Genomic DNA, 26,482 nt, shown 5'->3' with positions numbered 1-26,482 from the left:
TAAACCTCCTGGTACTTATTTCTCACCACAGCCCTGCCAGAAGTAATCCTTGATCTCAGAGCCAGGAGTAAGCCCTGAGCACAGCTGGGAGTGGCTCCCAAATAACAATAACAACAAAGTCCCCCAAATTCAAAGTACAGTTTCTATGAAATGTGTGTCAATTTTGGGATATTGTAAAATTGAAAAATCCTGCACTGGGGAGATGGCTCAGAGGGCTGGAGTGTGGAAGGCCCAGGTTTAATCCCCGACACTGCTGGGTGTGCCAACTCTCCCCATGAATGAAGTTGAACTGTTGCTAAGTTAGTCCGGGACCATCTGTATTTGATCACTGGAAGTCAAGCTAAATCCATTTATTTTTCAGTGACCCCATTGTCCTTCATTATACCCAGCTGTAGTTGCACCCAGTGGGACCCTGGGAACCTTGTGGTGTCACCTAACTCGGGCCTGCACACAGACCATGCCCTTTGAACTCTCCCACTGACTTTTATTTTGGAGTGACCCTCAGCAGTGACTCCCAGCTCTGTGCTCAGGGTGGCTCCTGGTGGGGCTGGGTGCTCTTGCAGTTTGTGGATGAAACCCAAGCTCTTGCCATCCCTCCGACCCCTCTTAGTGCCCTTTGGACTATGCCATCCTTTCTCCTTTCGCTCAGATCAGAGCAAGATTCCTCATCAGTAGTGTCTGGAGCTGGAGTTGCTGCCATGGCCAAGGATCTTCCATTTTCACTAGGCTTGAGGCTTGTCTTTCCCCCGGCAAGTGAAACTGTAAGCTCCTTAAAGGCAAGGATGTGTGTTTCTTTCCCGTGTTCTCTCCCTCAGGTCTGGGATGTTCAATAAAGCAGCATCTTACCGAAGTATAAAAGTCTTAATTTCTTTCCACCACTAGGTGTCGCCTTCATCTCGGAGAAAACTCCACAGGCTCCTCCCGACACCCTGCCCTCCCATCCCCCACTCCCACCCCCACCCCTCACCCCTTTCCAAAGCGAATCTCCGCGTCTTGGCACCCTGCTTTCTGGGGGTAGTGATTGGAAGGGGGACACCAGCTGTGACAGGGGGAGGAGAAGGGCTTATGTACCTCTCAATGACAGTTCGAATCAAGTCCCCGAGGTCCCATAGCAATCCCTCCCAGCAAGCATGATCTCATCCCCCTGCAAGCTGCTAATAGACCAGCCCCTCCAGATATGGGGTATCTGGGGTGAGAGGATTGGGGGGGGCGGGTTACTAGGGAGGACGGAGTGTGGGAGCGAGGTGGCACCCTCGGGGCCCGTTGCCTGGTCCATCTGTGAGCCTGTCTCAGGTGCGAGCTGGACGGCGGGGTGGGTGGGAGGGTGTGTGGAGGTGCGGGGTACAAAGGAAGTGAGAGGCCCTGTGGGCGTCCGCCCCAGCACGTGGTGCGCTGGGCGGAGGGGGGGGGGTCAGCCCTCTGAGGACGTGGCTGGCACGCGAGGGGCCTGGCACCGCATCGGGGGAGCGTGGTGGGCTGAGCGCTCCGGAGGACTCGTGGGCTCTCCAAAATCAGCCACTGGAGACCCGGGGTGGGGGGCAGCGGGGGTGCGTCTAACCCGAGGCAGGCAGTGTGGTTAGAGCCGCGAAGAGGGGGTCTGGCTCCCCCGGAGCAGGACTGGTGAGGGATCCGAGCCCCCCCACACATGGGACCCGGCCCGTTGGCGCAGCCCCGCGCGCGGGAGAGGCTCGGGAGCGGGGTCCGCGCGGGGCGGGGGGCGGCGGGCACCGAGACCCCGAGCTCGTCCCGGGAATGAGGGAGACGGCGAGAGCGCTGCGGGGAGGCGCGGGGTAGGGGGCGCCCCGGGCTCGGGCCGGGGCAGCGCGACAGGCCCCGGCGGGGGGCGGGGGCCGCGGGCGCCGGAGGGTGGGGCGCGGGGAGGGGCGCGGGGCGGGCGCGGGCGGCCTGCCCGGGGAGTCACCCTCGGCCGCCGCCGCGGGCGCAGCGAGCGAGACGGGCCGGGCCGCGGCCAGCCGAGCGGGGACGAGCGGCGGGGCCCAGGCGGGGGGCGGGCGGGAGGCCGCGGCGGGCAGCGCCGGCGCCCGGGCCCGGGACGCGCGGCCGGGGGAGGGGGACGCGGCAGCCGAGCCGGGACGCGCCGGAGGGAGCCAGCGCCCGGGCCCGTTCGTCCCCGGCCGGAGCGTCGGGAGCCTCCTGCGCCGGAGCTCGGCCCCTGCCTTCCCGGCCCCGCGGCCCAGGCCTCGCTTGGCTCCCCGCCGCCCGGGGTCCCAGTCCTTCCGCCGCGCCCGCCCGCTCCCACCTGCCCCCCACCCCACCCCCGCCCCCCGGGGCCTCCTGCGCGCCGCTCTCCACCCTGCCGGCCCCTTTCTTTGTACCGGCCTCCCCGCTACCCCCCCAGCCCACCCCCAGCTCCGGCCCCCGTTCCTGCTCAGCTTAAGATCCATCAGGCCACTCTAGGGCCCAGGCACCCCACCTTGACCCCTCCCTGATCCTGTCACCATCCCTTTGCGCCTCTAGTCCTGGTCCTAGGCTCCCCGACTCTTGTGGGGGGGCTTCCCTCCCCTTGCCTCCTGACTCTCCCCCAGAACCCTTTTTGGGTGCCACCCACCCAGCTTCTCCAGCTCGGCTGTCCTTCCCCAGGTTCCAGGCTGGGTGGTGGGGGTGGTGCCCGTGGCTCCCCGTTAGGCCAGAGGTGCCCCAGGTGCCAAGGCCCCAGGGGCTGCCGTTCTCTCCCCATGGCCTTGCCATCGCTCCTGCTGTTGGTGGCAGCCCTGGCAGGTGGGGTGCGTCCTCCCGGGGCGCGGAACCTGACCCTGGCCGTGGTGCTGCCAGAACGCAATCTGAGCTATGCCTGGGCCTGGCCCCGCGTGGGTCCAGCCGTGGCCCTGGCCATGGAGGCGCTGGGCCGGGCGCTGCCGGTGGAGCTGCGGGTGGTCAGCTCGGAACTGCAGGGCGCCTGCTCTGAGTACCTGGCACCGCTGCGCGCGGTGGACCTCAAGCTGTACCACGACCCCGACCTGCTGTTGGGCCCTGGGTGCGTGTACCCCGCGGCCTCGGTGGCCCGCTTCGCCTCGCACTGGAACCTTCCCCTGCTGACGGCGGGCGCCGTGGCCTCTGGCTTTGCGGCTAAGAATGACCATTATCGCACCCTGGTGCGCACCGGCCCCTCAGCACCCAAGCTGGGGGAGTTTGTGGTGACGCTGCACGGGCACTTCAACTGGACGGCCCGCGCTGCCCTACTCTACCTGGACGCCCGCACCGATGACCGGCCTCACTACTTCACCATTGAGGGCGTCTTCGAGGCTCTCCAGGGGAGCAACCTCACCGTGCAGCATCAGGTGTATGCGCGCGAGCCCGGCGGCCCGGAGCAGGCCACGCACTTCATCCGGGCCAACGGCCGCAGTGAGTGTAGTACCCCCCCCCGCCCCCCGCTGGCAGGGTCCAGCAGGAGGGCCACTGCCTCCCTGGGAAACAGTCAAACAGGCCACCAGAGAGGCATTGAGGGGCTGTGTATGGTGTCTGGGACGAAGGCATGGGGGGTCTGAACCCTGCACGTGTGACAGACTGTAGTGGGGATGGGAGGGGCAGTGGGTCTCGGGGCAGATGGATGCCAGGGCAGGTTTGCTTGAGGGGGTAGTGGCTTCTGTTGGGGGAGATTGTAGGTTTGGGGGAAATATTGAATTGGGGGGAGCAGTGTATGCACCTAGAGTAGTGAAATGTGGTTGGTGGCCACACAAAAGTGTGTATCCAGGCTCTGGAGAAGGCTCAAAGGGTTGGAGCATGAGCTTTACATGAGGAAGGTCTGGGGTCTGTCCCCTGCACTGCACGGTCCCCTGAGCACCAGGCTCAAGAACTGATCTGGGAGTAGCCCCTTTATGTATTTAAAGTATCTATCTGTGGGGAGACACTGAGGCACGGGGACCCTCAGTGGCAGAGACATAGTGAGCTCAGCATGAACGTGGCCAGGGGTGGCAGGTTTGGCTGGGAAAGACAGGCAAGGGTCCCACATAGATGCTCGGAGCACTTGGGGCCCAGGGAGAGGAAGACGGGGTGGGGGGTGGGGAGGTTGCGTGGGGAGCAGCCTCTGGGAAGAGAGGGGTTTCAAGTTGATAGCCCCTGGTCTCAGGGGTGTGGGATGGGGCTCTGCCTCCCGCCAGATGGCCGGCACTGCCCCAGGGTGCTTCCGACAGAGCAGCATCTGGCGGCGGGGAGAGGGCTTACGCTGCATCTCTAGAGACGGAGATGCAGATGGTCCCGAGAAGGGTCTGCTGGGGGCTGGACTCGCCCTCACGGTGCCCTTCTGTCCTGTGCCCGCTCCCAGTTGTGTACATCTGTGGCCCCTTGGAGATGCTGCATGAGATCCTGCTTCAGGCCCAGAGGGAGAACCTGACCAATGGCGACTACGTCTTCTTTTACCTGGACGTCTTCGGGGAGAGTCTCCGCGCGGGCCCCACGCGCTCTCCTGGCCGGCCGTGGCAGGACAACCGCACCCAGGAACAGGCCCAGGCCCTCAGAGAGGCCTTCCAGGTATCGCTTATGCTGGATTGAAGGAGGGGGAGGCGGGCCTCCTTCACAAGAGACCCCAGGAACACGCTCCCACACACCTCCCCCAGTGAAGGGTGGGAGTGAAGAGAGGCTTTCCTCCGTGCCTCCCTCCCTCCCTCCATCCCTCCCTCCCTCCCTCCCTCCCTCCCTCTCTCCCTCCCTCTCTCCCTCCTCCTTCCCTCCCTCCTTCCCTCCCTTCCTTCCTTCCTTCCTTCCTTCCTTCCTTCCTTCCTTCCTTCCTTCCTTCCTTCCTTCCTTCCTTCCTTCCTTCCTTCCTTCCTTCCTTCCTCTCCCCACGTTTGTGCCTCAGGTGTTTCTCTCAAGACCCCAAGAATTCTTCCTCCAGAGACTATATGTGGGGGAGGAACATTCGGGAAAAGACCTGGTAGCCCCGAGGATGGTCTCCTCCTACCCCACCCACTTCTGGGTAACTGAGACACCTTAATGGTGCAGTTAGAGACAAGGCTGAGAGAGGAGCTGATTCTGAGTCCTGGGACAGACACCAAGACCTGCAGTGGCTCCGAGGAGGGAGGGTCAGTGTGTGCGGAGAAGGGGCAGGTGGGGGCTCTAGTATGACTTCAAAGATAAAGTCCCGTTCCAGCGTGGGAAAGAGAGATGGGATGAGCATTTCTAGGGGACCAGCAAGATACTCACATGACAAGAGAGCAGGGAGAGGAAAGAGTGTGGCAAAGGCAGGCTCGGACTAAGGAGAGCTCTGAGCCGACGATCAAGGGTGTCAGACTGGAATGCGGTACTCGGACTTTGCCTACGAAGAGAAATGGAGTGACAGAGCTCAGATGGGATGAGGAGAGGAAGCCCAAGGTTGCAGCGTGTGAGAATGAAGGGAGGCGGGAGGTGAACAGGGATGGGATGTGTTTCAGAAATGATCTCTCTGTAGGGAAGACTGATGTGCTTACTCACGTCACTTCTCTGCTCCAAACTTTCTTGTTTTGTTTTTCTGTTTGGATTTGGGGGCCACACCCACTGAGTTGCCCCAGGTGATCAGGGCACCATGTGGTGGCGCTAGGGTTCGGCTGGTCACTCTGGTTGAGTGCAGTGGACTGGGCTCTCTCCAGCCCTGCTCTCAATGCCCAGTGGGTTGTTTCCTACAGAATAAAGATCTGACTCTTTAGTACAACATGTAGGACCCTTTGCGTCAGTTCTCAACCATTTCCTTCTTTTTCTTTTTTGCTGTGACGAGGAGGGAACCCAGGGCTTCACATGTGTGAGGCATGTGCTCAGTCACTGAGCTACATGCCAGGCCCCACAGCCCACATTTTCCACGGGGCCTCCTCTTTCCCCCACGCTGAGAACCGCAGCTGGCAGACCTCTCTCGAACCCACAGGCGTTTGTCCTCTCTGCCCTTGGCATTTACTCTTTTGGTCCAGAGCCCTCTTTTTTCACCCCAAATCTTTGTCTCCCATACTTTTGCTTTGTTCTCTGATTCTCTCACCATGTTACCACTCTTCCCCCAAGTGTTTATCGAGACTCTGCCTTGCCCCTCTCAGTTCTTTGACTCTAAGTAGTGTGCATATGGCTGGACTTGGGTGATCCTCCTCTCCAGTAAATGAGATCGAATATGGCAGGGATTGATTGTATTTTTGCGTGGGACTCTGAATGGCATGTGTGCGTGCATGCCTGAGTAGACCCCTGTGATTGCCACTCTTGAACATGGGTGGTCACAGCACAGGCTTTGTCTAATACTATAACGTTGGCCAAAACCAGCTTTCTTCTTCTGTCTGGTCAATGCTTGTAGGGTCTTTCAAACTCAGATTTCTAGGAAACAGCCCCTAAATCCCCAGGTTGGGCTATTTCCTGCTCTGTGCTTAGATTCTGCTGTAGGTTGTAGAACTTGCTTCAGTTGTGTTGGATTTGCTTGAATCCAACTGTTATTGACTGACTCTTCTTGAGTGTCAGCTGGGTCCCAGGTACGGTGCTCAAGAGTGGGGGTCAGTGGAGAACATATTGGATGTTGTTTCCTGTCTTTTTAGGGTTTATCCTTAATAGGAGAGGCAGGTTATTAAGTAAGAAAACAAGTTGTGGTATGTCTCTAAACAAAGAAAAATAATGGAAGAGTAGAGTTAGGTATGAGAAAAGAATGACCAAGAAATTGTACCATAGTGAACATGGCCAAGGAAGGGAGAGTTTATGGCCTCCCAGGACCTCTTCTCTTTGGGGAAGAAGACTCTTTTTTCCTGCTTGTGAATTCCTACAGTCAAGGGGTCCCAGAGACTTGGGGACCAGAGATCTTGCTAGTGAACAGCCAGCTTCCTAGAAGAATTATCAGCTCTCCCACTCACCACAGGCGCTATGAAGATGAAGGAAAAAGGAGAGAATATTGCTATGACTCAGGAGAAGGGAAATAGGCAGCTAAGAATATGCTGAGGGGAAAACCAGACTTTGAGGCGGTGGGGGCTATAAAGGGCGTGCACATCCTTTCCCAATGCGGAACCCAACCAGGGATAAAAGAGCACTGGCCCCGGAGAGATAGCTGCCCCCGTGGGGTCTGGACCAGGCCTGCCTGGAAAAGCTGGCAGAAAAGTTGGGGATCTCTTGAATGCAGATGCCCAAGGCTTTCCAGGGTGGGAGTGTCAGCCTCAAGAGAAATGTTCCCCCTCCTGCCAGCTTCAGACTTCCAGGGAAGAGTTGTCTGAAGAGAATTTTCCCTCTATTTCAGAGAGCAGGGGCCAGGGATATCTTTGTTTTCCACACCTTGGTGGATGTCTGTTGGGGAAGAGAGAGCAGGAATGGAGGTGCAGCCTAGCAGAGGTAGAGTTGGCGAGAGCAGTAACCGAGGATGAGCAACCAGGACAGGCAAGATGAAGTAGAAACAGTGGCATGAAGGAAGCAAATGGCTGGGCTGGGAGAGTCCAAAGACACAGGCTGGGGGCTTGAAGATTCCAGGGTGAGACACCTGGACAGGCCAGCCTGGGTGACTCACAAGAGAGGAGGTGACAGTTGGGGCCACTGGTTACAGGAGAGGAGGTGAGCACTTAGACATGTGCTTGGTGTTACAGAAGGCGGAATCTCTTCTTGGAGACTGCTTTGTCCAGTTAGGCTGCAGCCGATGGGGACTCCTGCTGTGGCCCAGGTGGGGTGCGGGGTGGGGGGAGGGGGTGGGAGTTGGTGGTGTGGCCATCTCCTGCCCATGCACATTTCCGATTGCATGCTTGACTCCAATTTACCACTGAATTTTCACCATTTTTGGTACCCTTTGCTTACTTTTTTCCTATTTGTTGTTGTTATTATTATTATTATTATTATTATTATTATTATTGGATGCCATAGGTCAAACTCAGGGTCTCACCTATTCAAGGCAAGTGCTCTATCATGGAGCTGTGTTCCAGTCCCTGCTTATTAATTACTTTTTCACTTGGATTTTATTGTGAAATAGGACACAACTACCTACCTTCCATTCTCTCTTGTCCCTGTGTCCTTCCTTCTGTCCCACAGCAAAACAGAATCTAGTATAGCACTTTTAAAAGTGTGGTCTTGGTCTTAGGATCTGGAGGGGCCCATGAAACCCTCTTAGGGGAAGCATGAGGACAAAACTATTTTAAAAATAGTTTTTTAAACTCCTGAGATGTTATTTGCCTCTCCTTCTCCTTCTTCCCTTGTGTGTAGTGGAGTTTTCCAGGGGCTACGTGACGAGTGATGATGTTATCACTCTGGCAGTTATGGAAGGCGTCCTTGTGTTTTCTCATTTTAAAAACATTTTTTCCTGAAAAAATTTGTGTGTTTTCTTGTGTTTAAAAAATTTGTCAGCTGTGACTTCTAAAATGGTAAATATTGATGTTTATAATAATCCAAATAAACAAAAACTCTTTGGGGTTCTTAATACGTTTTTGTAGCAAAGGAGGTTGGGAAGCCAGAGTTTGGGAACTGCCAGTCTAGCAAACAAACCAACCTAGAGAATTACCAGGTATTGTAAAAGCAGTAAAAACATATAATCAGGCCGGGGCAATGACTCAAAGGATCGGGGCACATGCTTTGCATGTGGAAGCCCTGGGTTCTATCCCCAGCACCACATGGTCCCCTGAGTGCCCAGCCTGGAGTAACCTCTGAGTGCTGTTGTGTGTGCCCCACTACCCCCTTGCCCTCCAACTCCCACCCCCCAAAAGTGTAAAAACCTATCAGGGTCAGGGAGACATTTCAAAGGGCTGGAATACATGCCTGGCATGCAGAGGTCCCTGGTCCTATTCCTGGTACCAGCTGGTTCTGTAGCACGATGGAGGCACAGTTGGAGTGACAGCACCACTGGGGAAACCCTTTCCCCCTAAGTGAATGAAAAACAAAACAAGTCTGTCGTCAGTCTACATTGAAATATAAACTGTGCTCAATTATATCTTTTCTAATTTTTCCCAACTCTTTTTCAGCTCTTTCATTGTTCATCTATAACATTCTCCCTTCCTTTTTCTCCTGTTCTTGGGTGAGCTCTAAGTGAATGACCCAACTCCTTTCTCTGGCCTTTCTCACTTTTTCAGTCTTGCCCATGAGTGTGAGAGAATCCGCACATTCAAATACTTCAGTAAGAGTAGTGATATCGAGAAGCCAACTCCAATCTGCTGTAACACACGTTAGGGGCTGGAGAGGTGGTACAAGGGTTGAGGTGTTTGCCTTGCCTGCTGTCTATACCAGTTTGATCCCTGATACCTCATATGGTCTTTTGGAGAACTGAGACCATAGCAACGCCCAAACACAAAGCCAAACACCTCCAAGCACAGCTGGATGTGTCCCCCAATAATAAATAAATAATAAGAAGAAATAAGAAATAAATTCTACATTCTCCACTATTATTATTATTATTATTATTATTATTATTATTATTATTTGCCTTTTGGGTCACACCCAGCATTGCACAGGGGTTACTCCTGGCTCATGCACTCAGAAATTACTCCTGGTGGTGCTCGGGGGACCATATGGGATGCTGGGAATCGAACCTGGGTTGGCCGCGTGCAAGACAAACACCCTACCTGCTGTGCTATCGCTCCAGCCCCTACATTCTTCTTTTAAAAGATCCATGTTAGAAACTGACTTTGTTGTCTTCTCCCTGTAGTAGGCTGTTCTGTAATGGATTGTATGTGATGTATTGAATATTGCTATGGTCTCGTGGACATCCTATGACAGGAATCAACAACACAGGTGGAGAGATGGTCAGCTGCTGAGCCTTTCACAGCCACATTGTCCCAGGATAGTTTCATCTGAAGGCTTACCCTAAAGTGCCTGGGCAGAGGCTGGTCTCAGGGTTGGCGGCAGCCTGAGGAAATGGAGAGGCCAGTGTGGCCATCACCTCAGGCAGGGGAACCGTGGGACGTCCGTGGGAGCCAAGCAGGCACATGGAGAGGCAGAAACACGTGGACAGGTGCCATTTACCCATCTGTGATGCCTACTTACCTGCATGGGACTGTTTTCTCTTGGACACACGTCTGCTGTCTGGTGTTGGGGCCCCTGCCAGTGTGTGTGTGGGGGGGGTGGGGGGCAGTGCTGATGGCTGGCACTGCCTTTCAGGGCTAAATGAAAGTGCTCCCAGCTTTTCACAGATGGGATCAGTGGGGGAAGTATTTCTCCTGGTGCAGAAGATTGCAATCTCCTTAACATGCTGCAGTGTTCAAGGGGCTTTGATGTAAACGTGTGCATCTTGCCAATAGCGTTCTAGTCATCAGTTGCTCAGAGGGGCACTGCTTCACCCCTGTTGTACTCCACAGGGAGCCCTGGAGCATGAGCCACTTGCAGGAAGGACGGTTAGAGCAGAGGATCTGGGTGGGGGTGGGCACCCTGCTAGGGAGGCTGCTGGGAGCAGGGGCTCCAGGAGGATGATTGGTGTTCTCTGTTTCCCTGCTCTGTCTTCCCAGAGCCATCCTTTCGGCCTCACATGTTTTTCTTCCCTCCTTTTTAGTTGAGTCATAATTAGCTTACAGTGTCCTTGAATTTCAGGCCGTCGCGTAGCGCCTCTGTGTATGGGGCTCACTACACCCACAGATCCAGGTCCAGTGCTGCTCTGCCTCCCCAAAACCTTCTCTCCCCCCATTCCTCCCACCAACCCCAAGCTCCGATGCTAGCCACCACAGCTTTCACCAACTAAAAGTTCTGTTGCTTTTTTGTCCAATCAATTTTACTTATTTATAGTATACATAGACATGAAACCATTTAGTAATTGTCTTTTACTTCCTTAATTCACCTAATATAATCACCTCAAGTCCCACACATATTCCTCCAAAAGGCAGTTTTCTTTTCTTTTTCTTTTTTTTTAGGGAGGGTCCACACACCCATAAGTGCTCAGGACATACTCCTGGCCCTCTGTGCTCAGGAATCACTCCTCATGGAGTTTGGGGGAACCATATGGGGTGCCAGGGATTGAACCCGGGTTGGCCTCGTGCAAGGCAAGTGCCCTGCCCTCTGTATTATCTGTCCAGTCCCCTAAAGCCACAGTTTTATATTTTTCATGACAGATTGGTATTCTAATAAGTATGTTTATCATCCCACCACCTCTTTATCCAGTCATAGGACAATGGGCATTTAGGCTGGTTCCATGTTCTGGTAATTGTAGTCATGCCTCTATGAACATAGGAGTAAAAAATTCTTTCAAACTAGTGTTTTCATATCCTTTGATTAAGTGCTTAGGGAGGTATTGCTGGATCATATTTCATATTAATTAATTAATTAATTTTGGTTTGGGGGCCACACGTGCCAATACTCAGGGGTTACTCCTGGCTCTGCACTCAGGCATAAATCCCATAAATCCTGGCAGGGCTCAGGGGATCGAATCTGGGTTGACTCCCTCCAAGGCAAATGCCCTACTCATTGTAATACCATGAGTATAATGTCCCTTCCATTTTCATTTTTTAAAGAAATATTTATACCATTTTCCATAGTAGTTATACCAATTTACATTGTCACCAACAGTGTACCAGAGTTGTTTTTTCTCTATATCCTTACCAACATCTGTCATTTCCAATCTTTTTTGATACAGGGCATTCTCATTGATGTTAGTTTTTATTTACATTAGTGTTAGTTTTGATTTACATTTCTCTAATAATTGGAGATAGTGAGCATTTTTCATGCATCTGGGCCATCTGTATGTCCCCTTTGGAGAAGTATTTTTCTGTCCTTTGCCTTTTTTTTGCTTTGGTTGCTTTCTTTTCTGGGCATTCTTTATATATTTTGGATATCAATGCCTACTTAGATGTATGAATATCTTCTCTCAAAAGGTATATCAACACTTTGTTCCTATGTATGTTTCTTTTTGTAGAAGCTTTTAAAATGTAATGTAGGCTTGTCTGTATATCCTTGTTTTTGTTTCTCTTACCAATGAAATTGAGTCTCCAAATATATCTGTGATGGAATGTATCACCTATGTTTCTTGTATATATTTTATAATTTTGGTCTGCTATCCCCAAGTTTTTAACCAAACCCATTTTGAATTAATTTTTGTATATAATTCTAGTGATCTAGTTTTATTTTTTGCATGTGGCTATCCAGTTTTCCCTGCTGCACCTACTGAACAGGCAGTCCTATATATGGACTTGACTCTTTTGTCCATATATGTCTGGATTTATTTCTTGGCTCTTTATTCCATTGGTTTGTAGGCCTATTTTTGTTCCAATACCATATTGTTTTAATTACTGTTGCTTACTAATATACTTTGATGTCAGAAAAGTATGATGCCTTCATCTTTCTTTCTTTCTTTCTTTCTTTCTTTCTTTCTTTCTTTCTTTCTTTCTTTCTTTCTTTCTTTCTTTCTTTCTTTCTCTCTCTCTCTCTCTCTCTCTCTCTCTCTCTCTCTCTTTAAATCTCAGAATTGCTTTGGCTATTCAGGATCTTTTTGTGGTTCCAGAAACATATTTCCTTGAACATGCCATTGCTATTTTGATGTGGATTGCTTTGAATCTATAGCTAGCTTTAGGTAAGATGGCCATTTTATGATTTTAGTTATTTTTTTGTTTTGTTTTGTAGGGCTCAGGGCCTACTCCTGGCTCTGTGTCCTGGGGTCATCCCCAGTAGTGCTCTGTGGGCAGTGAATTGCTGGAGGCTGAACCTGGGTCTCCTGTGTGCAGAGCTGTCACTCAGTTTGTTGAGCTCTCTCACTCTCTCTGGCCCAACATGACCTTTTAATAACATTTATTCTTCCACCCCACGAATATGGGATGCTTTTCCATTTCTTTGTATGTTCTTCTGTTTCTTTTAACAGTATTTTAGACTTTTCTCGTACCTTCTTTGTTGAGTTTACTTCTTGATCCTTATCTTTTTTTTGATGCAATTATAGCTGGGATCATGTTTGTTTTTTGGTTTTGGGGCCAAACCCAAAAGTGGTGCTCAGGGCTTACTCCTGGCTCATACTCAGGGATCATCTGGTAGTACTTAGGGGACCACATGGGTGCTGGGAATTGAATCGAGTTGGCTGCATGGAAGGCAAATGCCTTACCCACTGTGTTGTCTCTCTGGCCCCTGGGATTGTTTCCTTAATTTTCCTTTCCTTTGACTTGTTTGTATATAGAAGAAATGCAACAGAGATGTATGCATTTTGGTGTTTCCTGCTGCTGGAATGACTTCATCATTTCTGGTGAAATTTTGCTTCTCTATGGATGCATTCAGTCTACAGAGCCCGCACATTTAGTATACTCTCGGCCTCTAGGCTTCCCCGTATTTGTTCTTCTATCATGTGTCATGCCTGCTCCTGGTTTCCTACCCTGCTTCCTCTCCTCCCTCTTGCCCATTTGAATCCTATTCACTCTTCCTCACATGCTGTTGGGACAGACGGTGCTGGTGATCACCTACCGGGAACCCCCCAATCCCGAGTATCAGGAATTTCAGAATCGTCTGCTGAGAAGAGCACGGCAAGATTTTGGTGTGGAGCTGGCCCCTTCCCTGGTAAGCAGGTCTCTTCCTCTGAGGAGGTCAGGCAGGGGGACAGGCTCTTCTCCCGACTTAGCCCCTGTGGGGTGCTGTGTGATCCCTCCAGGAAGCTCCCTTCTCTGACACCATAGAAATGCACAAAGGACAGAGAGCAAACCCTAAGCGAGAAGAGTTGGGAGAATCCCGTGGTGTGAGGGTGGGCTGGGAAAAGGGGGCCTGCCAGGATTTTGGGGGGAGCACTTGCCAAAGTTGCCATCCCCAGATGAACCTCATCGCCGGTTGCTTTTACGATGGGATCATGCTGTATGCGGAGGTCCTGAATGAAACCGTGCAGGAAGGGGGAACCCGGAAAGATGGCCTTCGAATCGTGGAGAAGATGCAGGGACGAAGATACCACGGTAATGAAGAGAGTCAGCGCGAGCTCCAAGGGTTGCCTTCAGGCTAGGGGGTGGAGTGGGCCAAAGAACACATGGGCAGGGGCAGGACCAGTGGGGGCCAGAGAGCATGGCTGCAAGGGGAACCCTCTTGAGGACAGGGTGAGGGTGGGGCCGCAGGGCTGAGCCAGGGGCCCAGCGGAGATCGCACAGGAGCAAGCACTCTTCTCTCTCTTAGGTGTGACCGGGCTGGTTGTTATGGACAAGAACAATGACCGGGAGACTGATTTTGTCCTGTGGGCCATGGGAGACCTGGATTCTGGAGACTTCCAGGTGCTGGGGAGGGGTCGGGGAAGAGAGGGGTCCCTGCAGGTCCTGCTTTCCGGGGTGCAAGGCGGAGGGGGCAGCAGCAGAGGCACCAGTGGCAGGGACTTGAGCCGGGGCGGGTGAGAGGGTCAGGAGAAAAGCAGCCCCCCAGAGCTGTGGTCCGGGGGAGGCGGCCGGGGAAGCAGGCCCGGGGGCCTAGTTCTGTCCTTCCTCGCAGCCTGCAGCCCACTACTCGGGAGCCGAGAAGCAGATTTGGTGGACAGGGCGGCCTATCCCCTGGGTGAAAGGGGCGCCCCCCTTGGACAACCCCCCCTGTGCCTTTGACTTGGACGACCCGTCCTGTGATAAAAGTGGGTGTGTGCAGGGACTGGGAGCAATCCATCCCTCCTCGCTGTCCCTGCCTCCTTTGACTCTGCTCCCTGACTCCGCTACGCCACTCTGGCTCTGTTTTATTTTTACCTCTGCTTTGACACTGCGCCTCTTCTTGCCCCTCCCCCCAGGAATCACCCCCTCCCCATCCTCACTGCTCCCTCAGTCTTTCTCAGGGTCCCCCTCTCCCCTGCAGCTCCACTCTCCACTCTGGCCATTGTGGCGCTGGGCACGGGCATCACCTTCATCATGTTTGGGGTTTCCAGCTTCCTTATTTTCCGGTGAGTTCTGCACTTTCACTGACCTGTTCGCCCACCCCACCACCCCCACCCCCTGCCCCCTCTCCCCCGAGCTCCCCAATTTCCAGATCACTTTTTAGTCCCTTAACAGTGGGTGGGAGAAACAACCTCTCAGCGTGGTGGTTGTCGCTTTTCCCCAGTACTGCCCTTTCTAGCCTTTCTTTTCTTTTCTTTCTTTCTTTTTCTTTTTTTTTTTTTTTTGCAGTATTTGGGGTTTGTACCCAGATCTCAGACATGCAAAGCCTGTACTTGGCCACTGAGTCACAGCCCCGATCCCATGAGCCTTCTTCCTTGTCTTTGAGCCTAGGCGTTCCTTTTCCCACTTGTCGTTCTGGACTGGATCCACTACCTATACAGTGATTCTCCTAGGGGCATTTTCCGTGGATGTGACCATTTAAAGAACTCTGACCTCCAGCCCCGGGGGCTTCTCCCTGAGTGTGGGGAGGGAATGCTCCCTTCGCCCCCCCCATCCTGGCTGCTACGGGGCTACTGAGAATGGCAGCTTCAGGAGCTGCAGGGAAGAGCTTGCAGCCCTCCTTGCTGGCTGCTGGGGTGGCAGGACCGGGCTGGCCAGTCAACTGAGGTGTGCAGTCCTTACAGAAAACTCATGCTGGAGAAGGAGCTGGCGAGCATGCTGTGGCGCATTCGCTGGGAGGAGCTGCAGTTTGGCAACTCGGAGCGCTGCCATAAAGGTGCAGGCAGCCGCCTGACTCTGTCGCTGGTGAGTCCTGGTCTCAGCTGTCCCTCTGCTTCCCTCTGAGTCCGTCGTTGTCTCCCCCTCCCCTGGATCTTTCCCAGCGCATTGGCCTGGAATGATGGTCCCCACACTGCCACCACCATCTAATGTGTCTTTCATCCTTCCGCCTCCATGTTGCCTTGGCCCCAGCGGGGATCCAGTTACGGCTCGCTCATGACAGCCCATGGGAAATACCAGATCTTTGCCAACACCGGTCACTTCAAGGTGAACAGTCATCCGCTTGTTCTGGTCCCTGCCATTTCATCCTGTCTCATTCCCATCTGCCACCTTTTCCCATGAGCCTCTGTCTCCCATGAACCTCCTCTCTATGCCCAGCTGAGTGCCCGGATGCTCTGCAGTTCTCCAGTTATTTCCTGGCTCCCAGCAATTCTCTCTGACGCTTATTTTCCTCTTTCCTTTCATTCTCACCTTCAGGGAAATGTTGTTGCCATCAAACACGTGAATAAGAAGCGCATTGAGTTGACCCGGCAGGTTCTGTTTGAACTCAAGCATGTATGTGATGGGGTACAGGTTCCAGGAGAGGGGTCAGCTAGGAATGGGAGCGAGGGGTGGGGGAAGGCTCTGGGAGCATCTGTTCGGAGAGGAGGGCAAGAGGTTTACTGAGAAATGATTTCAGTTCTAGGTAGCCAAGAGAAAGACTAGCTGGGTTTCTGTTTCTAATAGCTATTCCCATGACAGTTTCCACCCCATTTCCTTGTTTTCTGCTAGATGAGAGACGTTCAGTTCAACCATCTCACTCGCTTCATTGGTGCCTGTATAGACCCTCCCAACATCTGCATCGTCACAGAGTATTGTCCTCGTGGGAGTCTGCAGGTGAGGGAGAGGGGGAGATTGGCATTGGGAAGACAGGCCCTAAGTTTCACTGACTGGCCACAAGTGCTTGGTAGAGATCTCTAGCAGCTATTTGGTATTGCTTAACAGGATATTTTGGAGAATGACAGCATCAACTTGGACTGGATGTTTCGTTATTCACTCATTAACGACCTTGTTAAGGTGAGTCTTCCCACTCCTAGATGCCTCTCTCATTCTGTCTTTGCTTGTCTCTGTCTAACCCTCTCAAAGTCGGATTCTTTCCATGTGGGATATTATTCTACACTTGGGTGATAAGAATAAATAACAACTCTGGGTGGGGGAATGAGATTTTCTGTCACACAGACTATTGTACTTGAGAGGATTTTTTTCTCTTTAGATTTATACTTCACATCTCTCACTCCTTTTTTTTTTCTTTTTGGGTCACATCTGGCAATGCACAGGGGTTACTCCTGGCTCTGCACTCAGGAATTACTCCTGGCGGTGCTCAGGGGACCATATGGGGTGCTGGGAATCAAACCTGGGTCGGCCACATGCAAGGCAAACACCCTACTTGCTGTGCTATTGCTCCAGCCCCTCTCACTCATTTTTTAATAACTGTCCAAGAATTTAGAATGAAATTCTTTTTTTTAGAATGAAATTCTTTAGTGAGGAGAAGATGGCTTTTCAAATGTATTTATCACCTGCTTTTCTTATTTATTCTCTCATCAACATTTAGCATATCTTTTTTTGTTCAGAAATCTTACTTTTTGAGGATTTGGGACCACACTGGTGCTTGGGGGACCATATGCAGTGCTTGGGATCTAACCAGGATCAGCAACATGCAAGCAAGCACCTCAATCCCTGTACTATCTTTTTTACTCCCCTCCCAATTGAAATATTAGAAAATTTACTAGTAAAACTAAGAGAAATATTGGAAATTATATTACAACTTTGAAATGTCCCAATATACTGGGCTCCAGATATTTTCAAGCACCTCCTAGTGAGTGCATTTGTGGAGATATAAATCTGAATCTTACATGAGTTTTACAGGTGTTGAAAAGCAAGTTCCATAGCCAGCAAGCCATTCTTGTGCATTGCTAATGCCACACCTGAAGCTCGTTTTGGTCTTTTGCTTAATTCACATGGAGTCGTTAAAAATTGAATTTGTATGTGTGCATGAAAATGTGCCTTCAAATGAGAAAAAAGTATTAGGGAAAGTTGATGTAGTGCTGAGGTAGACGAGTGATGATAAGCATAAGACAGTCATGACTCCAATAATTTGTTTTGATTCTGTTTGCTTTGGAGTCTCATCTGCCAATGCTTAGGGCTTACTACTGACTCTGTGCTCAGGGATCACTCCTGGCTGAGTTTGGGGGAACCACATGGGATGCCAAAGATTGAACCCAGGTTGGCTGCATGCAAGGCAAGCACCCTACCTGCTCTACTATCTCTCCAGCCCCAAGAGAATAATAATTTTAAGGAAAAAGATTAAGAACAAGACAAGAAGTCCTATCATTTCTGCTTTCAGTTATTTTGGGAGTTCCAAAGATTTTGCTAATATCAAAATGAATGAGAAGGAAGAATTCACAGATTAGAACAAAGAATTGTTTAGTCCCAGAGCTAAGCATTTAGCGTTTAGTGTTTGGTGAGCATATGGATCACTGTCCTCATCCTGTTCCACCTGGGCAGATGGGTCACTGCTGGGAAGCACCATTCTGCCTCTTCTGACTCTGTAGCCTTATAGTCCCTTGGGACAAAGACTGGGGCAAAGACTCTGACTCCGGGGTGGCCAGAAGTGCCAGTCTTCTGTGCTGGCTGGACAGCTGCCTTTCACATGGGTGCTTCCCAGCTTTTTCTAACTTACCATTTTCTCCACTTTCTCTCTGACCTCACAAATTCTCTAGTAGATCACCTTCTCCCTCCATTATGACTGTGTGGGTTGTATTTTCAATTGTTGCAACTGGTTAGTCTTCATTCATCTAGGTACTATTGATATTTGGGTTTCAAACTATGTCTTCTGAATTAGTGGCCACAAACTTGAGGCACACAATGTCATATCCTTTTTTGGAGTTCTAAGAGTTCTGTTTACATCACTGATCAAAGGACACCTATCCAATAATAATGGATGGCTCTCTTTATTTCTTCCCGGAAGTGTTTCTCCTATCTATGATGCCTGGATGCCTATAGACTGCCTAAAGCAATGGAAAGGGAGAATTTTTTAATTCCGTTTGCTTCCTTGGGTGGAAATCCTATAAAGGAGGCCCTCCAAAATTAGCTTATTGTTTTTGTGATCCCCAAATCTTTTTTTTTTTTGCTTTTTGGGTCACACCCAGCAATGCACAGAGGTTACTCCTGGCTCTGCACTCAGGAATCACACCTGGCAATGCTCAGGGGACCATGTGGGATGCTGGGAATTAAACCGGGGTTGGCCTCGTGCAAGGCAAATGCCCTACCTGCTGTGTTATTGCTCCAGCCCCCCAAAATCTTTTTTTTCTTTAAAACGTTTTAAAATTTTATTGATTCTCCGTGAGATATAGTTACAAGCTTTCATGTCTGAGTTACAATCATACAATGATCAAATGTCTATTCCTTCACCAGTGCACATTCCCCACCATCAATATCCCCGGTATACCCCCACCTTTCCCACCCTCCCACTGCCTCCATGGAAGACAATATTCCCTATACTCTCTCTCTACTTTTGGGCATTATGGTTTATAATGCAGATACTGAGATGTTAACATGTTTGGTCCTTTATCTACTTTCTGCACACATCTTCCATCCTGACCGATTCCTCCAACCATCATTTTCTTAATGATCCCTTCTCTATTCCAGCTGTCCTCCCCCCATCCACTCATGATGCAGGCTTTCAATTGTGGAGCAATCTTCCTGACCCTTTTATCTACTGTCCTTGGGTGTCAGTCTCGTGTTATGTTATTTTATACTCCACAAATGAATGCAGTCCCTCTATATCTGTCCCTCTCTTTCTGACTCTTTTCACATAGCATGATACTCTCTATGTCTATCCACTTGTAAGCAAACTTCATGACTTCATCTCTCCTAACAGCTGCATAGTATTCCATTGTGTAGTTGTACCAAAGTTTCTTTAATCAGTCATCTCTGTTCTCGGGCACTTGGGTTGTTTCCAGAATTTGCTGCAATGAACATATAGGTACAGATGTCATTTCTACTGTGCTCTTTTACAGCCTTGGGATATATTCCCAGTAGTGGTATTGTGGGGTCATATGGAAGCTCAGTTTCTGGTTTTTGAAGGACTGTCCATATTGTTTTCCAGAAAGGCTGGACCAGTCGGCATTCCCACCAACAGTGAAAGAGCATCCCTTTTTCCCCACATCCACGCCAGCACTGATTGCTTTTGTTCTTTTGAATGTGTGCTAGTCTCTGTGGTGTGAGATGATATCTCATTGTTGTTTTGATTTGCATCTCCCTGATGATTAGTGATGTGGAGCATTTTTTTTATGTGCCTTGTGGTCATTTGTATTTTTTTTTTTTGCTTTTTGGGTCACACCCGGCAATGCACAGGGGTTACTTCTGGCTTTGGGTGCAGGAATTACTCCTGGTGGTGCTCAGGGGACCATATGGGATGCTGGGAATCGAACCCAGGTTGGCCGCGTGCAAGGCAAACGCCCTACCCTCTGTGCTATAGCTCCAGCCCCCCGTATTTTTTTTTGAGGAAGCTTCTGTTCATTTCTTCCTATTTTTTGATGCGGTTGGGGCTTTTTTTCTTATATAATTGTATTAGTGTCTTATATGTCCTGGATATTAATCCCTTATCAGATGATATTGGGTAAATATTCTCTCCTGTTCTGTGGGCTCTCTCTGTATTTTGGTCACTGTTTCTTTTGAAGTGCAGAAGCTTCTTAGTTTGATGTAGTTCCCTTTGTTTATGTTTGTTTCCACTACCTTGGCCAGTGCTGTTTCATCCTTAAGGATGCTTTTAGCTTCAATGTCATGGAGGGTTCTCCCTACATTTTCCTCCATGTACCTTATGGATTCATGTCTGATAGTGAGGTCTTTAATCCACTTTGATCTGACTTTTGTGCCTGGCACTAGACAGGTCAGAGTTCATTTTTTTGCAGGTAGCTATCCAGTTTTCCCAGCACCACTTGTTGAAGAGGCGTTCCTTGTTCCATTTCACTTTTTCTTGCTCCTTTGTCAAAGATTAAGTGGTCATATATTTGGGAGTCTGTGATAGAATATTTAACTCTGTTCCATTGGTCTGCATTCTGTTTCTAGCCCAATACCATGCTGTTTTAGTTACGACTGCTTTGTAGTACAGTTTGAAGTTGGGGAAGGTGATGCCACCCATCTTCTTTTTCCCAAGGATTGCTTTAGCTATTCGTGGGGATTTATTGTTCCATATGAATTTCAGGAGTGTTTTGTCTATTTCTTTGAAAAATGTCATGGGTATCCTGATAGGGACCGCATTAAATTTGTATAGTGCTTTGGGCAGTATTGCCATCTTGATAATGTTAATCCTCCCTATCCATGAGCAGGGGATGTTTCTCCATTTCCTAGTGTCCTCTTTTATTTCTTGAAGTAGTGTTTTGTAATTTTCCTTGTATAGGTCCTTCACCTCTTTAGTTAAGCTGATATTCCAAGTTACTTGATTTTCTGAGGTACTATTGTGAATAGGATTTTTTTTAGTTTATTTTTTTTAATTAGTGAATCACCGTGAGGATACAGTTACAGATTTACACATTTTCGTGCTTGTGTTTCCATCATACAATGTTTGAGAACCCATCCCTCCACCAGTGTCCATTCTCCACCACCGATAAACCCAGTATCCCTCCCACCCCCCCAACCCCAACACCCCCCCACCCCACCCCACCTCTGTGGAAGGGCATTCCCTTTTGTTCTCTCTCTCCTTTTGGGTGTTGTGGTTTGCAATAGGGGTATTGAGTGGCCATCGTGTTCAATCTATAGTCTACTTTCAGCACACATCTCCCTTCCCGGGTGGGTCCTCCAACCACATTTTACTTGGTGTTCCCTTCTCTATCTGATCTGCCTTTTCCCACAGCACGTGAGGCCGGCTTCCAAGCCATGGAGCAAACTTCTTGGTACTTATTTCTACTATTCTTGGGTGTTAGCCTCCTATTCTGTTATTTTATATTCCACATATGAACGCAATCTTTCCATTTCACTTAACATGATACTTTCCATGTTGATCCACTTATATGCAAAGATCATGACTTCATCTTTTCTGACAGCTGCATAGTATTCCATTGTATAGATGTACCAAAGTTTCTTTAACCACTCATCTGGTGAATGGGATTGTTTTTTTAAATGTCTCTTTCTTCTCTTTTGTTGTTTGTATATAAAAAAAGCCATGGACTTTTGAATGTCGATTTTGTAGCCTGCCACTTTACTATACAGAAATATTGTTTCTAGGAACTTACTGTTTTTGTGATCCCAAAATCTTTAGACAGCTGCCTAATGCCCATTTTGTGGAGAGCCAGTAGAGATTATCCAATCCCATGACCTAATCTGTATCCTGCAGGGCATGGCCTTTCTCCACAACAGCATTATTGCATCCCATGGGAGTCTCAAGTCCTCCAACTGTGTGGTGGATAGTCGTTTTGTGCTCAAAATCACAGACTATGGCCTGGCCAGCTTCCGATCAACCGCAGAACCTGATGACAGCCACGCCCTCTATGCCAGTGAGGCCTTCCCCCACAGTCCACTTTCTGTTGCTCTGTGGTCCTGATCATTTCCACCGAGGCGGGTGGTAGAGGGAGATGGAACTAACAGTGACATGGGGAGTACAATGGGAATGAGGCTAGGTAGGCTTGGGGATACTGTTTTGGGGGACCTGACTAGCCTGTTCCCTCTTTTCAGAGAAGCTGTGGACTGCCCCAGAACTTCTCATTGGGAACTCCTTGCCAACCGCTGGCATGCAGAAGGCTGATGTCTATAGCTTTGGGATCATCTTACAGGAGATAGCTCTTCGCAGTGGTCCTTTCTACTTGGAGGGGCTCGACCTCAGTCCCAAAGGTGAGTCAGCCCACTTCCCATAGCCTCTTCTATACAGGAATAGAAGAAGTTCCCAGTTCTCCATATAAACCCTTCATGTAAACCCTCAGAGATTGTGCAGAAGGTCCGAAATGGTCAGCGACCTTATTTCCGACCAAGCATCGACCGGACCCAGCTGAACGAAGAGCTAGTTTTGCTGATGGAGCGATGTTGGGCCCAGGACCCAGCAGAGCGACCAGACTTTGGACAGATTAAGGGCTTCATTCGCCGCTTTAACAAGTAAGAAGGCACTAGGGGACAGGGACGCCCAGGGATAGCTGCCCCTCCAGTCTCAGTGGATGAGGTGAGGCAGGTGGGGCCCGAGGGCGGTGTGGCTAGGCAGTGCTGGAAGTCTGGAGAATCGTGGAGTAGGTACCATCTCTTGGTCTCCCCCTAGGGAGGGGGGTACCAGCATCCTGGACAACCTCCTGCTGCGTATGGAGCAGTACGCCAACAACCTGGAGAAGCTGGTGGAGGAGCGCACGCAGGCCTACCTGGAGGAGAAGCGCAAGGCAGAGGCACTGCTCTACCAGATTCTGCCCCAGTGAGGCCCTGGTTCCCTGTGCCAAATCTTCCCTTGGTGTTCTGCTCTGTTCGGTTCTGCCTCATATCACGCCCATAAGAACTAATTTCCTGTCCTTGACCCCCTGCTTTGTTACATATCACCATGCTGAGCCATTCTGGCTGGGGGCCCCATCTTCACAGTGTGGCCCAGGGTGTCCACTTGGTTTCCCAGCCCTCTTCCACTCCACTCCTGGCAGGGGGGGGGGCGGTCCCTTCCCACCCCTGCCGATAGCCTCCACTTACACACCTTCCCTTGGGCTAGACTATGATGTCTTCCTTTCCACCTTCCTCTCCTTTGCCAGCCTCTGCTTCTGTGACTGTAGTTGCCTGTCCCAGCCACACACTCTGTTCCTTTCTCCCTCTCCTGTGCTCTATTTCTGAGCTGGGGTCAGCCCGCACTCTTGCTTGCTTCCTAGCTCGGTGGCAGAGCAGTTAAAGCGGGGCGAGACTGTGCAGGCAGAGGCCTTTGACAGTGTCACCATCTACTTCAGTGACATTGTTGGCTTTACCGCGTTGTCAGCCGAGAGCACCCCCATGCAGGTGAGAGCTGTTCACGAGACACCGGGGTGGAGTGGGTGACCCTGCTAACAGGGAGGATTTGTTCTGGAGACCTCCCATTGGGCACAAGTCTCAAGGCCTCTACTTTGCCATCCTGTTAGGTGGTGACACTTCTTAATGACCTGTACACCTGCTTTGATGCCATCATCGACAACTTTGATGTTTACAAGGTGAGAGCTGGGGCTACCTTTCTCCTGACACCACTCTAAAATCCAGTCTTCCAGGACTCCACAGACCCCCCGCTCCCCTGGAGTCAGCTTTTCCTCCTTCCAGTCTTTCAGTGTAGGCAAATGAGGTTCTGGTTCTATATCTACATTGTAGTCTCATCTTAGGAATTGTTAAGCTTCCTCAGTTGGCACCATCATAGGATTGATCTTCCACTCTTTGCCAGGGTACACATACACACATACACACATACCCTCTCCACTCACGCAAACACCATATAGGATATGGGCACAGAGCGATTTATAGGGCTGCAGGATCTGACTACGACATAAACATTTTCTGTCGAACTTGCTGAGTTGGAGGGTAGCACCTCTTGTAACTGAGAACAGTGATGCTCTGGATAGGTGTATTTGGCTTTGCTGCTAAGTATGTGGCCTTGGGCAGGCAGCAGAAGCTTCCTGAGTGGGTGGGTATCTTATCAATATATTGGGAAAACAGTATGGTTGTGGAACTTGTCCAACATTGTACAGATAATGTTAGTCCTGTCTCTTACTTTTGGACTAACCCTGTCATCTGTTATTGTATTTCTCTATTACTGGAACAAAGAACTCACACAACCTCTTACCCAGATCTACCAATAATTTAGTTGTCTCCCAGCAGTAGCACTGTAGCACTGTCCTCCCATTGTTCATCGATTTGCTTGAGCGGGCACCAGTTAATGTCTCCATTGTGAGATTTGTTGTTACTGTTTTTGGCATATCAAATACACCATGGGTAGCTTGCCAGGCTCTGTTGTGTGGGTGGGATACTCAGGTAGCTTGCCAGGTTCTCTGAGAGGGGCAGAGGAATTGTACCCGGGTCGGCCGCATGCAAGGCAAATGCCCTACCCACTGTGCTATCAATCGCTAGCTACCTCTTCTTTTCCATTTTCTTTTCAATTTTTGACCATACCTGGTGGAGCTCAGGGCTAACTCCTGGCTCTGTGCTCAGGGGTCACTCCTAAAGAGGCTCGGGTGACCATATCTGGTGCCGGGGAGTGAATGTGGGTTGTCAAGGCAATAGCCCTACCTGCTGTACAATAACTCTGACTCCACAGCTCCGCTTTCTTGATTGCTTCCTTCCCTTATTCTCCCTTAACAAGTTACCAAATTTTCCACACTGTGGATGGTATGAAAGGGTAATTATTTTTAATTTTTATATTTTGTATGGTTTCCATTAATGCTCAAATGAATTTTCATTTGAGCATTAATTTGAGTCTCCCAGCAGTATCACTAAAAATATTTACTCATGTGTCTATAAAATTGTTTCTGAAACTCTTGGAGATTAAGTTTCAGATACAGCGCCCCTTTATCCCTTAAACAATCCAGAGTAGAACAATAAGTTAAAGCAATTCTTCACTCTCTTTCCCTGTGGTCAGGCTGTCTGGGGCCCAGTTCAGGTTCCTGCTGGGCTTCTTCACCAGCCTTCATGCTCTTCCAGTCAGCCCCGCGTTAGTCCTTCCATATTCTGACAGCAAAGCCTGTTCGCCCATGCTGTGGTGATGCCAGCATGCCTGTTCATTCAGCAAACATCTGCTGACTCTTCTCTAGGTGCTGGGCCAACGACTTGAATGTTTCCAAGGTCTCAGACCATGGCAATTATTTTGAGTGGACAGTGGTGTCCCCCTTCCCCTAGTCTCCCTTTAGTAGGTAGTGACCCTTGACTCCCTCTCTCAACCAGGTAGAGACAATTGGAGATGCCTACATGGTGGTATCTGGCCTCCCTGGCCGAAATGGCCAGCGCCATGCTCCAGAAATTGCTCGAATGGCCCTCGCATTACTAGATGCAGTTTCTTCCTTCCGCATCCGCCACCGGCCCCATGATCAGCTGAGGTTACGCATCGGGGTCCATACAGGTAAGGGTGACTCTCATTTGAGCCCTTGTATTCACCTGTCCCAGAATCTCCAACCTTTTTCTTCTCATAGGACCTGTCTGTGCTGGGGTCGTTGGCCTGAAGATGCCCCGCTATTGCCTTTTTGGAGACACGGTGAACACAGCGTCCAGAATGGAGTCTAATGGTCAGGGTGAGATATCAGTCCTCTGTCATAGCTTTAGCAGATTGCCCTTTTCTCCATTTCAGAGTTTCTCATCTCGATTCCAACTACCCCATCTTTGGGCAGAGTCTCAACCAAGTGCATATATACTGGGGAAATGAAGAATGCCCAGGGATGGGGGTGAGGAAGCTCTCTCTGAGACCACCAGTTCCTTTGTTGTCTTTTCATGAACTCTTTTTGTCATATTCCCACTCCATCCTCCCAGCCCTGAAGATTCATGTCTCCTCCACCACCAAAGATGCCCTGGATGAGCTTGGATGCTTCCAGCTAGAGCTTCGGGGGGATGTGGAGATGAAGGTGACGGCAGGCTGTGGAGAGGGGGTGGTCAAGGAAAGGGAGGCTGGAAGTGATTATGGAATCATGGGGAAAGCGAGAGAGATCAAGGAACTAAGAGAACAAATTGAATTCTCTCCACTGCCTTTTTCCAGGGAAAAGGCAAGATGCGAACTTACTGGCTCTTGGGAGAGCGGAAAGGACCTGCGGGGCTCCTGTAAGGCCCACTTCCTTTCAACTCAGACCGTCTCTGTGGCTGAAGCCCGGGTGGGCAGTGGCCACTATTTCTTCACACACCAAAAAGGGACACTATCACAATAAGCTGGAAACCAGCGAGCCCCCAAACCCAACCTCGTCTGGAATTTGTTGCCTTTGCAGCTCAGCCTTGTACATAGACCTGCCCCACCTCTTTCTTTTCTGCCTGATTCCCCTTCCTTTCAACTTTCTGTACATATCTGTATCTAAACCAGAATATTTTGGCCAAATATAGAACAACAACAACAAAAGTCGTGGTGTGACAGT

General features: G+C 50.3%; 1 protein-coding gene across 4 annotated transcripts; it reads left to right on the top strand.

Moving 5' to 3' along the window:
- The first annotated feature begins 1,951 nt into the window (after positions 1 to 1,951).
- Positions 1,952 to 26,446, top strand: NPR2 (natriuretic peptide receptor 2). 4 transcript variants are annotated; one of them, XM_055134041.1, is made up of 22 exons: positions 1,952 to 3,363; positions 4,283 to 4,488; positions 13,261 to 13,374; positions 13,622 to 13,757; positions 13,972 to 14,066; positions 14,278 to 14,410; positions 14,626 to 14,710; positions 15,320 to 15,449; positions 15,615 to 15,689; positions 15,900 to 15,977; positions 16,194 to 16,298; positions 16,407 to 16,478; positions 21,796 to 21,955; positions 22,134 to 22,289; positions 22,379 to 22,547; positions 22,705 to 22,851; positions 23,288 to 23,411; positions 23,531 to 23,599; positions 25,314 to 25,488; positions 25,559 to 25,657; positions 25,893 to 25,984; positions 26,116 to 26,446. In XM_055134041.1, exons 1-22 carry the CDS (start codon positions 2,697 to 2,699, stop codon positions 26,179 to 26,181), a joined length of 3,153 nt encoding a protein of 1,050 aa, XP_054990016.1. In that variant the 5' UTR covers positions 1,952 to 2,696; the 3' UTR covers positions 26,182 to 26,446. The 4 variants fall into 4 exon arrangements, with proteins under 4 accessions (XP_054990016.1, XP_054990017.1, XP_004600286.1 ...); XM_004600229.2 differs by having other exon boundaries at positions 1,955 to 3,363; positions 15,329 to 15,449; positions 26,116 to 26,445; XM_055134042.1 differs by lacking the exon at positions 15,615 to 15,689 and having other exon boundaries at positions 1,953 to 3,363.
- The last annotated feature ends 36 nt before the right edge of the window (positions 26,447 to 26,482 follow it).

Source organism: Sorex araneus, chromosome 1 (assembly GCF_027595985.1).
Source record: "Sorex araneus isolate mSorAra2 chromosome 1, mSorAra2.pri, whole genome shotgun sequence".
In the NCBI taxonomy this organism is placed as follows: domain Eukaryota; kingdom Metazoa; phylum Chordata; class Mammalia; order Eulipotyphla; family Soricidae; genus Sorex; species Sorex araneus.
The sequence above is the reverse complement of the archived record's forward strand: the minus strand, read 5'-3'. Positions and strand labels throughout refer to the sequence as shown.